At 43.4% G+C, this 12870-nt stretch overlaps 1 protein-coding gene across 1 annotated transcript; it reads left to right on the plus strand.

Annotated features, from left to right (window-relative positions):
• The first annotated feature begins 732 nt into the window (after nucleotides 1–732).
• On the plus strand, nucleotides 733–12870 carry LOC148884137 (spindlin-Z-like). The gene is made up of 7 exons (XM_089020776.1): nucleotides 733–880; nucleotides 5221–5319; nucleotides 5435–5483; nucleotides 5555–5690; nucleotides 7120–7237; nucleotides 7308–7541; nucleotides 8450–12870. Exons 2-7 carry the CDS (start codon nucleotides 5280–5282, stop codon nucleotides 8647–8649), a joined length of 777 nt encoding a protein of 258 aa, XP_088876902.1. The 5' UTR covers nucleotides 733–880; nucleotides 5221–5279; the 3' UTR covers nucleotides 8650–12870.

Below are 12870 nucleotides of genomic sequence, written 5' to 3' on the forward strand. Positions count from 1 at the left end.
TTAATTGTGGGAATAGAATTGAGTAAAAGAGAAATTAATTGAATGAATAAAAATAACATGTCATTTTTTTTTTGTAATGTCAATGTTTTGTTGTGGTTGAACGACAGGAATAACGTTTCATATTAGTAATACATAATGAATAACCGGAAATATGATTCTTTAAAGGGTACTTTTTTCCTCCTTGTCAGTCTTTGTAGCATTCAGACTCTTTCGTCCTCCTTTCTCCGCATTCTACAGAAGACTCAATGAAGCAAGGAAAAAAGCGTTGTGCGCCAAGCTCTTCTTGGAGCCTCCACAATTTGTCAGAGGTGGAAGTGTAGGACCTCCACCAACTCTTTAGGCCATTACAATTTGTCAGAGGTGGAACTATAGAACCTCCACCAACTCTTTAGGCCCACGGTGGGGAGAGAAAGTCAAATGGTCAAGCCAATACTCTAACACCGGAAAAGAGTCTGGAAAGAAAAACAAGAGTTCACATTGTGGCGACATCACAATGGCTCAGATCGTGCACTTTACATTTAGAGCTAGTTTATACCTCCTGCAATAGTAAATTAGATCAATTCAACACTCCGAAAAATGTTTTTCTCTTTATCTAACGAATTTGTCGGACGGGAACTAAATACCATCAAAGGTATATCAGTGAAACAGACGATTCTTTTTGCCCGATATTAAATTGTAAACATGTATTTTGAAAGGCAACGGCGGAAACGCAACACGCGTGTACAGTCGTTTTAACTTTTCACGGTGAGATGGCCGAGCGGTCGTGCACAGTCGCTTGCGCGCTCCCGAGAATTCGGAACGGGTTCTGTGGACGCTCAGCCGAAGGCGAGACGACTCTCCGCAGTCCGATTCGGGAGCCAAGGGTGGAAAAATAAGAAGGGTAAGAACGAGGCGAACGCGCAGCCGGGGTCCGGGCAGTGTGTCAAACTGCGGGAAAAGCGCCCCAAAAGCAAAACAGTGCGCGTTGGTTTGGGCAAAAGGGGCGTCCTCGCGCACTCGCTTGCTGTGGCGGCTGGCGGGGGAGGGGCCGCGGGCAGCAGCAACAGCAGAAGACAGCCCCAACGAGATCTGCTTCTGCTGCTGCTGCTGCTGCTTTCTTTCCTCCTTCCCGCAGTATTTATGCGGCTCATCTTTTTGGGCAACCCCCCCCCCCCCATTTATCTAGCTGGTGTATTCGAGTTGGAACAATCGAGAGTAAATCAAGCGAGCAACATGGCTGACGCTGGCCCTGCAGAACCTGCTTGTTCGTTTCTCAGTCACTGGGCCGTTGTCTGTCTACTCTCGTTCATATTTTCACGCTTTGCTTTTGTCAAACAGTAGTTGCAACATTATTTCATCAACTAGAAATGAAAACAGGCAGCGTTTGTCACATTGCAGTGTTTTGACTGCATGGGCATGGTCTCATTGTCTGTATTTGATTCGGATGGATTGCTTTTGCTCATGCAATGCTCTTTGCAAACCTCGAAGGGTGTTTTGCTACGAGCCGCCTTTGTAATTCATGAACATCAACCTCAAGTTGAGATCGTGAAGGTAAAAAGCAGTCAGGCAGTTGTTCCAGTCAGGACTATAGGAGCCATGCAGTCATTTGCCTTCTTCCATTCGCCGCATTGTATGTTTCAACACGATTTTTTGGGGGGTTTGAAATGGTCTCCATTCATCTGAAAATCATTTTATTTTTCCTTGTTTTTTTTATGATTGTGATATTCGTGGTGCTTGTCGTGTTCTTCGGCAAGGTCACCACCACTGGAAAGACTCATTCATTCACTCGAGTCTCCTTTTCACATCATCATCATCATGGCTTCGTCGATGACATTGAGCCATTTCAGTCCCCCCCAAAAAAACAACAACAACAACAAATGACTAATCACACTGCTGGTTGCCCGGGGCAACAAGACGCGAGCGAAATCACAGAATTCAAACGCCGCAAAATGTCTCTTGTGTTTCTGGAAGCTCGCCTGCCTCTGCAGGTAACGCCTCAATAAGCGTATTCAGGAAAAAAAAAGTCTGCCTGTGACAAGTTTGTGGCGCTGTCGTTGCGGTCACGCGTGCAGAATCTTCACTCATTCACTGCCAGATGATGTGCAAATAGGTGTCAGCTCCAGTGCCAGGGTTTTTGTCATTGTCACTCAAATAGCAGGACACACATAACACAGTCAAGTCTCGTTATATGGATATTCTCGGGAGTCGGAAAAAAATATCGATATAGCCGGACTATCGATATATCAGATCCTGCGCCGAACTCCATTAAAAGGGGGCAATAAATGGGGGATCTTTGATATGGCATGTCATTTTCTCATTGGGTTCATGGATTGCGTATCTAGCATGCTTTTGTACTGTAGTCAAGTGAAAAATAAACGTATGCATTAAATAAAAGCGCACTCTTGCAATCGTGACCCTGAGTAGCACTCGGCATTGTTCTATACACGTACATGTACATACTGGATGAAAAACAGTCATTATTGTGAGCGATAAAGATATCTGAATACAACACAAATAAATACATGTAAGGAAAACAAAAACTGCAACGTTGACATGACTTACGTTGATGAAGTATTCTGCGGCACGTTGACCTCTTTTGCGATGGAGGATTTGCTCCTCGACAGCCACCATTGCCTTGTACAGTATTTCGTTCCGAGGTCACAATTCTTACGTTTCGCCATGGTTGAAATTGGTGTCGAACAATTGTATACTGTATAAGAAGACTACAGTGTGTTTCAGATGCTATTGCAGCTCTGCTACGCTGCGCAAGACACGAAAGCTGGTCACGTGACCAATACAGATAGCGCTAATGGTGGTATTGTATAGAAACCCTTCAGCAAATATCGATTCAGCTTAAACTGCTTTTGTATCGATATAAGCAGAGTAAAATGGCCGATGGGAGATGAAAAGGGTGTGGCGTCACACGTGCGTATGATTTTGAAGTGCGCCTTTCAACCCTTTCATGTCTTTCAATTCCTTGATCTCCTTGATGTGCCTCTCACCCTGACGCATAGCACACGCTTGAAAATGGTATAAAAGGAGCTTTCGCAGGACAGAGAGATTGGGCAGAATCATCTCGGACTCACAGACTCAAAGAAACTTGCAAAGACGTCGGACGGACATCACGGCACGACTTGATCAAGCTCTGCGCGTCACCTGCCTGGTAGATTTGACAACGAACCTACTTACAAATCTAGAGAACCATCAAACTCTTTAAGGGCACCGTAGTATTATCGTAATAACCCGGTATCGTACGAAACGGAACTAATTATACATAAAAGACTAGAAATTTGCCAGGAAATGAAAATAGTATCGTAATATGCGCGAGTGGCTGCCTTTCCAGCAGCTCCTGTTTTTTGTTTTTCTACTTTCATTCCTTTCATCACTTTGCTGCTGTGAAATGTAAATTTCTCCACTGCGAGACTAATAAAGGCAAATCCAATCCAATCCAATATGCAGTACTATCAATAGAACCGATATCGATATACCGAGACTTTACTGTCTTGACATTTACGACGACATAAACATTCAATGCAGCGTTAGAAACCTCCATCCATATTGGTTGACATAGTGCTTTACTGAAGCTGGAACAAAGCGCTAACATGGACAAAAGGGAAATGCTGCCCCAGAGGTCATGGCCAGCGCTTTATCGGCACCCAAGCATGAAAAACAAAACCCGAACAAATTTGGGAATGGCGCTAGACGTTTTAAATAGGATGTGGCTGTCTTTTAATGTGACAGGTCTGGTTCAGTTTTTGCGCAGCCCAACAAATCGTGGACGCCCACAACACGACTTCACATCTCATGACAGACGCATGTAAGTCATGACAAATTACCGTCATTTCCGGTGTACAAGGTGCACCGAAGTATCAGGCCCACCATCTTCTTCTTCTTCTTCTTCTTCTTCTTCTTCTTCTTCTTCTTCTTCTTCTTCTTCTTCTTTTCCTTTGGGCTTTTCCCTTGATGGGGTCGCCAGAGCAAATCAGTGTCCTCCATCTTTAGACGTTTGATCCGCATGTTTGTTTTGGCCAAGCTTTTACGTCGGATGCCCTTCCTGACACAACCCGCTGTATTCCACCATCAATGAATAAAAAAAAAGTTTTCCAAATATGATATAGAAATATATCAAAGTTTTTCAAATACGGTGATGATAGCTTGATGGAATGGAGTGGCCACTTTCATCATCATTAAACACTTGATGAGGAACGTAACCTTCTTCTTTCACCATCTTCAGGAGTGATCCCTTGTAGGTGCTTTCTCTGCCATCATTTTACCTAGTTCTTCATCAATTGTGTTCTGTTTAGATGGGTTGATAGCTTTTTGCATCAAGTGTACAGATGGTTTGTGCGGAGCCTGATTGATGGGATATTTTAACCTTGCAGTCTGCCTTTGAACTATCAAAGTTGAAACTAGTCCAAATTTCACTGTTTTCTATCCATTTTCTCACTCTCTGTCGCCTGCCTGTCTCTTTAATGTTTATCCCCGCCCACCCACTGCTGTGTTCTTGACCAATCACTTGGCTTTAACTGAAGACTGGGAGCGGGGAATAGAGGACAAAAAAGTTGGGTGCCATTTTCTTTTTGGGAGAACGGCCTCACTCTCCGTCTGTAAACCCCACACCCCCAACTCACTGCTGCGTTCTTGACCAATCACATGGCTTTAACCAAAGACTGAGGGCGCGGAATAGAGGATAAAAACAAGTCTGTTGCCATTTTGTTGTTAGGAGGACGGGTTTGTTCGCGAACAACACATCAGTCATTGTGGCGCTCCGTTTGCATCCCCAAAAAAGTTTGTATGCCAAGGTAAAATTTTCCCAAATGTAACGTTCGTAAACCGGAAAGTTCGTAAGCCAAGGGGTTAGTAAACCGAGGTATCGCTGTAATAAGGTGCACGACATTGTGAGGCGCTACAGAAGAAGTTGGGGTTACGCAATACGGTGGCTGCGGACAGTCGTTGCAAGACCTGTTGTGGCTCAATGTGACTTCACATATCAGGCGTATAAGGCGCAGGGTCATCTTTTGAAGAAAATCAAGACTTTTGGGTGCGCCTTATACAGCGGAAAATGGGGTACGTGCTTTCTCAGACCCCAGTCGACAAACACGTGAGATTGTCTGGGCGTATTTCTGTGAAATCACCGGCAAGATTCTGATTTGTTATCTTCTCGTTTCACATGGTAACGAATGGAATATTTGGAAATTGGATACTTCAAGTGACTGTGCCCCGCACTTTTTTTTTTTCCAGCCTTGTAGCGTTTTTGTATGGTACCCGGGCAGCCTGCCTGCCTCCTTGCCTCCAGATGAATGAAGAGCTCTCCGGATCACAGAGACACTGCTGATAAAGGTGCGACGTGATGACAAATGTTGCCTTTGTGTTCACGCGACGTGTGCAAAATGGAACATTTTCCATCTGCTTTGCAATCTTGGACACTTTTGTTGTCATGTTTGCTTCCCCTCAGGGCATGCGGGTGTTTCCGCAAATATGATGAAGAAAAAAAATCCCAATAAGTAAGTGGGCCGCAGCCTAGCTTCAATGCACGACGGTCATGTTGACCATCTTTATGTTTGTCTTCGTGAAGGAAACACAAGAGCAACTTGGGCCCAACCACCAAAGTTCTGTCACAGCCACGCCGCAACATTGTGGGCTGCCGGATTCAACACATCTGGAAGGACGGAAGTGGCCACGTCGTATGGAAAGGGACTGTTCTCGACCAGGTGACAACTTACCTCATTTTCCAGTGGAGAAGGTCAATCAATGTGCGTGTGGATTTTTAAACCTTTTCCATATACAGTAGAGGGCGCACCGGACTATAAGGCGCACTTTCAATCAAGGAAAAAGGCTTTTCAAATATAATACATAATAATACAAAAAAATACAACTTTTCAAAATATATAAATACCGTATTTTCTGGTGTATAAGGCACACCCCCAATGAATGACAAACGTTTTCCAAATACAGTGATACTTTGGCTTACGATCTTAATTGGTTCCCAGACAGAGTGTGTAAGGCGAAAAGTGTCTATCCCAAAAATTAATTTCCCATAGGAAACCATTAAACAAGTGGCCGGTTCCCTCAGCATGAAACACTTGATGAGGAACGTAGCCTTCTTCTTTCACCTTCATCTTGAGGAATGATCCCTTGTCGGTGCTTTCTCTGCCATCATTTTACCTTATTCCTCATCAATTGTGTTCTGTTTAGCTGGGTTGATAGCTTTTAAAATCAAGTGTACAGATGGCTTGTGCGGAGCCTGATTGATGGGATATTTTAACCTTGCAGTCTGCCTTAGAACTATCAAAGTTGAAACGAGTTCAAATGTCACTGTTTTCTACTTATTTTGTCTCTCTCTCTCTGTCGTCTGCCTGTCTCTTTAATGTTTAAAACACCTCCCCTCACTGCTGCGTTCTTGACCAATCACATGGCTTTAATCGAACACTGGCGTGGGAGGAATAGAGGACAAAAAATGTTGGGTGACATTTTCTTTTTTGGAGAATGGCTTCACTCTCTCTTTGTCTGGAACCCCCACCGCCTCACTGCTGCGTTCTTGACCAATCACGTGGCTTTAACCGACGACTGGGGGCGGGTAATAGAGGACCAAAACAAGCCGGCTGCCATTTTCTTATGCGAACGGCACATGACTCATTGTGGCAGTTCCGTGTGTATCCCGAAAAATAGTTTGTATGCCAAGGTAAAAATGTTCATAAATTTAACGTTTGTAAACCGAAAAGTTCGTAAGCCAAGGGGTTCGTAAACCGAGGTATCACTGTATAATATAGGAATGTACCAAAGTTTTCCAAATATAAGGCACACCACATTATAAGGCGCTACGGTAAAGGCGGAGGTTGTGCAATACTTCTTCTATTGGGCGGTCGCTGGAGTCGGTAGTTGCGAGACCTGTTGTGGCTCAATAGGACTTCACATATAAGGCGCACCAAACAGCGTATAAGGCGCAGGGTCATCTTTTGAAGAAAATCAAGGGTGCACCTTATACAGCAGCCCCTGGCCCCTCTACTATGTCTAATAGTCCAAACTTTGAAGGAGATGTTATGGCTTTTTCCAAAACAAACACATTTGGGATAATCATGTGAAATCATTTGAGTGACGATCGGAGGGGTTTTTGTTCTCGCTCCCCCTTCCCCCAACCAGGTGCCGGTGAATCCCTCTCTTTATCTGATCAAGTATGACGGCTTTGACTGCGTTTACGGTCTGGAGCTGCACAAGGATGAGAGGGTTCAAGGATTGGAGGTTCTTCCTGACCGGCTGGGTAAGCCTCAACTGAGATCAAGACCTCACGTTTTTTTTTGGGGGGGGGTAATTATTGTGAATTTGCGCAGCCAAATCCCGCCTGACCGACGTGAATCTGGCCGATACGATGATTGGCAAAGCGGTGGAGCACATGTTTGAGACGGAGGAAGGTCCAAAGGAGGAATGGAGGGGGATGGTGCTGGCCCGGGCGCCCATCATGACCACCTGGTTTTATATCACCTATGAGAAAGATCCCGTCCTCTACATGTACCAACTGCTGGATGACTTTAAAGAAGGAGACCTCCGCATCATGCCCGATTCCAGTGAGTGCCATTTGGGAAACGTTTTTTTCGGGGGGGTGAGGAGAGGGGCGGGATTATCGTGACAATCGCCGATGTCCACCAATGATTCCCTTTGAAAAGCAAACGCTATTTTGCTCTGATGTAGCATCTCTAGCTGCTCCAGAATGCTGCTGCGCGCCTCTTAACTGCTACTCCTAAGAGGGAGCACATCACTCCTACTCTGGCATCCCTTCACTGGTTCCCGATACATTTTACAGTTCTTTTCAGGATCCTCGTATTTATTTTCATATCTTGAAATGGCCTCGCCGAGCCCTACACACCTTGCCAGCGCAGTTTAAGTTCACTGACGAAGCTCTTCGAATGAGGAGCGAAACGTCGATACCTTCAAATAATAATAATAATAATACATTTTATTTCAAGCGCCTTTCAAAACACCCAAGGACACTTTACAATAAAAAACAATAAAACAAAGCACATAACAATAAAACCATAAGTAAAATGATACATAATAAAATAGCAGATTGAACTAGACGTTGAAAGCAATTTTAAACAGGTGGCTTTTGAGGTGGGACTTGAAAATAGGGAGGGAGTCAATATTACGGATGTTGGCTGGAAGTGAATTCCAAAGTGAGAGGGATGAAGGTGGAAGAGAGGCGTCGGGTTTGCTGGAGAGGTAGAGTTGGGTGTCATCCGCGAAGCAGTGAAAGTGAATGCCAAACTTACGGAAAATATTGCCAAGAGGAAGTCGGTAGATAATAAAGAGAAGGGGCCCCAGGACAGACCCTTGAGGCACACCAGAGGACACAGGAGAGGACCGTGAGGTGGACAAAGTAGTCCAGATGACAGCTGGAGAAACCTTTTCCTCGATGATTAGATGCGCCGAAAACCGCGGCCGGTTGACTTATCATTGGCTCTTTTGCCCCCCGCAGACGACGGCGTCCCAGCCGAGAGGGAACCGGGCGAGGTGGTGGACAGTCTGGTGGGCAAACAGGTGGAATACGCCAAAGAGGACGGAGGCAAACGAACAGGCATGGTTATCCACCAGGTGGAGGCCAAGCCTTCCGTCTACTTCATCAAGTTTGACGACGACCACCTCATTTATGTCTACGACTTGGTGAAAACTTCATAAGACTTTGCGGCAAGCCTGACACCCCCCACACACCCCGCCGCCGATTCTGTACCACACCCTGCAGACACTCCATCACCAAAACCCGACGAAAAGACGCAAAGTCATCGGCGACGTGTTTAATAAGACGTCCGAGTCAGTTGCCAATATGAACGCTAATTGGGACTTTGCTGCTTTGGAAAAAGGCTTTTGTTTCGCTCGGTAGCAACGCGGTCGCTCGACAAAGTGGAAGAAGCGGCAGCAAAAGAGAGCTCCTCGCCTTATCCTTGACTGACTTGCGAGCTCACGAATGCCCGTTTTTCCATAGCAAGGCCACGACAAGAGGACAAACGGATGCAGAAACCTACTTCACCGCTTTTGTTTCCAACTCCATTCAAACATGGCGGAGAATTGATGACATGCCTTCTCACCAGTCCACACGATTGCACTGTCAATCCGCTCTTTTCATTTCAGTCCTTTGCACTCCCAACTTGTCATTTTCACTCATTTGAAAGCGCTTTGTGTCATAACGAAGCCTTTGGACATTTATGTCAATAGATATAATATCATTTCTAAGCGCCTTTCAAAACTCTCAAGGACACTTTACAGTCACAGGCTAGTATACGCCATTATACGGTCAATTTAAACATCATATAGGACACTATAGGTAGGATGTAAATGCTTGAAAGCGCATATCTTGACCATTTAATATGCATCCATCATCCCATCATTTCACGTCAATCATTTTGCTCCCAAGCGTGACCAAACTTGATTTTTCCTTTGATTTCTTTCAACACATTTGGAGATTATCATCATTTTAAGACAGCCGTCCATTTGCCAACCTTCCTCGCGGCATAAATGGACTTTTATCAATCTGTGAGTTGGACCCATGTGCCAGTGGAGTTATTTTACACGAAAGAGGGACGGCAACTTGTTTGTTGAAGATGAATCGTGATAAGATCAAAAACTGGAGACATCCCAAATAGCAAAAACAGGGTTTTGTACAGATCGAAGCAAGACATTCGATTTTAACACAAAAAAACAACAATATCACACTTAAAGGACAACCGACGCCACCGGACAAGTTGTGTCCATCATTTGTAAAATCACTTCAACTGACTTCTACTGAGCGTATTTTACAAAGATTCCACAGCATATCGCTATGTTTTACTTTTTAACACTCGCGCTGAATATTCCGGAAGTCTTGTTTTCCATTTGATGACGATGCCTAACGTGACGTCACGTCTGGAACGCCCCTGACCGAGAAAGTGACACACAATGCATTTTGGCTACTTTATTTGGTCTGAAAACTTCGTGTTGATGGTGAAATTAGAAGGAAAACACATAAATGCACCAAGCCCACTATTTCAAATTCCCATTGGACAAATCAGCCCATTTCCAACGGAGCTTGGGCGCCATCTTGTGCATTTTCTGGGACGCTACATTTCAGTCCAGATGGCTCGAATTGATACGGAAGGAATTCTTTAATCAATGACAAACATGTATGCTTTCCTCTTCAGAACTATTTGAATCATATTCATAACTGGATGAATACAAGAAAGCATCTTCTCCGAATGTGAAGCCATTGTTTTGATTCGCGAGCAAGGCAAGACATCCTGGCGTGACGTCACGAACTGGGGGCGCGACCTTCTGAAACTCGCCATTTCCGAGGTCATTTTGAAGTAGTTTTGGGACACGTTAACTCATTTTTATTGGTGTTTTGCATTTGACTAAAACTATCAGCCTGCGTGTTTTGGGTATTTTCGATGCTATAAAACGTTTTTCTGATGTCAGTTAAGAAACCAAAAAATGGTGTCGGTTGTCCTTTAATGTATTCCAGTTGAATGGAACCCTCCAGATGTTTGCAGATGAAAACTGTGATTGAAAAAAATGGGAAGCTCTTTCCATGTTTTATATTGCCAAACTGCTTCTTGGTGTAATTTTTTTTCCCGTTTTGTTTCAACGGTAGGTGTTACAGTGTTGATAATTTCACTAAAGCCTTTACGTATGCTTTCGTGTACTTTCTCAAACTTCGATGAAGGAGTTTTAAAAACCAACAAAAGAAAAGTTGTCGTGGTGTAGTATAGTTTGTGACTTCCGCACACTTATTATGATGAGAATTATATCTGCGCTTCCTCCGGTTCAACTTGTTTGGAAAACAGGAATGCATTTTTTTTTTTTTTTTTGCCGTTGATATTCAAGCAGAACAATTTGGTTGGGCCTGAAATCCCAAGGGAGGCATTGATGTGAAGATTTTTGTCACGTCGGTTGTATTGGTCTACGTATGTCACACGACGATTTTCTTTTACATTTCATCCACTCACAACAGACATTTTTTTCACATTTATAATAATAATAATAATAATCATCATCATACATTTCATTTCTAAGCGCCTTTCAAAACTCTCAAGGTCACTTTACAGTCATAGGATACGTTTTTCTGTGGGTCAGCAATGGCAGCCACACGCGCCAGCGTTCACTCAACCAGGAAGTAACTCAAATAGATAGAAAGCTAGCTAATAGCTATCCAGATTGATAGCTAATAGCTAACTAGATAGCTAAAATATACCCAGCTAGACAGATAGCAAATACGTAGCTAACTAGCTAGCTAGGTAGCTGGACAGATAGCAAATACAAAAAAATAAGATAAAAAATAAAATTCTATTTGTGATTGTATTTTATTTATTTATTATTTATTATGGAACCTATGCCTTTATGTGACTGTATAGTGTCATCGAGAGCCCCGAAAGGCGATCAAAATGTAATGTATCATTACATTATTATTATTATTATTATCACTATTATTATTATTAAATAGCTAGCTAGATAGCAAATAGCGAGCAAGCTAGCTAGTAGCTATATTTACATATATTATTATATATACAGTAAAGTCTCGTTATATCGATATTCTCGGGAGTCGGAAAAAATATCGATATAACCGGGACTATCGATATATCCGACCCTGCGCGCATGCAATTTTTCTCCGTGCGTGCATAGAAATAGTATCGATATAAGCGGGACTATCGATATAACGAGACTTTACTGTATTATACATTTGGTCCATCATTCCTACCCACCAAAAATGTTGCATCGGTGAAAGTGAATAGTTTAGTTTTTTTGCATCCGTGAATCAAATTGACCAGAAAATCGGATTTCTCGATGAAGAGGAAAAACGTCTTAGCTCGCTGACAGCTTCGGCTGCCACTTTGGCCTTTGTCAGAGGTGTCACCGCTTCCTTGTGAAGGCCTTAAAAACAGACAGACATTGTAGCGCTATTGAATCTGTATTTCGCAAAGCAGGCAACGGAGCATTCGATGCGTGGTCCGTGATTTGTTTGAAGGACAAAATCACACGGCAGTCAAAGAAGCAAATGTTGAAAGTCATTGGGGATGTCTTGGTTTGAATGCATGTACATATGAGATGCAAATGTCAAACCTTTACTTTGTGTACTTCCTGTGATGTAGATCATTGTCGATGCGGGTAGATGACGGCTATTGTTCATAGCCGCACCCAAAAAAAAAAAAAAAGTGGACATCCCAGACATTTTTGTGAATATAGTCTGTTTTTCAGGACAGAGAAGTATGAACATCTCCGTCAGCACTGTTTTCGTTGGCTTTGGCGGCGATACAACTTGTGTCCATAAATATGTTTTTCTTTTTGCCATTGTTGATGTCGGAATGACATGGCTTTTGCTATCATCCTGCCTTGTATTGTTTGGGTTTTTTTTGTATGATTAAACATGTATGTTGATTTTTTATTGTTCATGAAAAGCTGTGCTTTTGTGCTTTTGTACTTTTTCCGATTTTTGTTTTTGTCACGCGAGTCCACGGCGGAGTGGTTTTCTTCGCCTCAATTTCCTGAAAAGTCACGTTACCGTCCGTCCTATCGCCGATTATTGTGTCAAAAATATCTTGCTCCAAGGTTGGATACACGGATAGACAAGGATGTAAGCAGTGTCTGAAACTCATGACAAAAAGTTAGCGGACACCAGGGCAGACAACTCTGAAAAGTTGCCCGCCCCATTTTTCACACACAATAAGACGACTAATCGCAAAAAAATCCCACTGTTGCAAAGTATAAATGATTTCTTTAAATTCAGGATGTAGCTACCTCAAATGCTCCCTTGCATAATTGATGGTAAATCTCCCTGGCTGAAGATTTTGCTCCAGTTGTCGTTTGTCGTCATGGCGCGCAATGCAATGTTTGCGTTGCGTTGTCTGCTAAAAGCCACGTGGACTCCTCTTT

The sequence above is a fragment of the Hippocampus bargibanti genome, linkage group LG18 (assembly GCF_051943395.1).
Source record: "Hippocampus bargibanti isolate YZ-2025 linkage group LG18, ASM5194339v1, whole genome shotgun sequence".
Classification (NCBI taxonomy): domain Eukaryota; kingdom Metazoa; phylum Chordata; class Actinopteri; order Syngnathiformes; family Syngnathidae; genus Hippocampus; species Hippocampus bargibanti.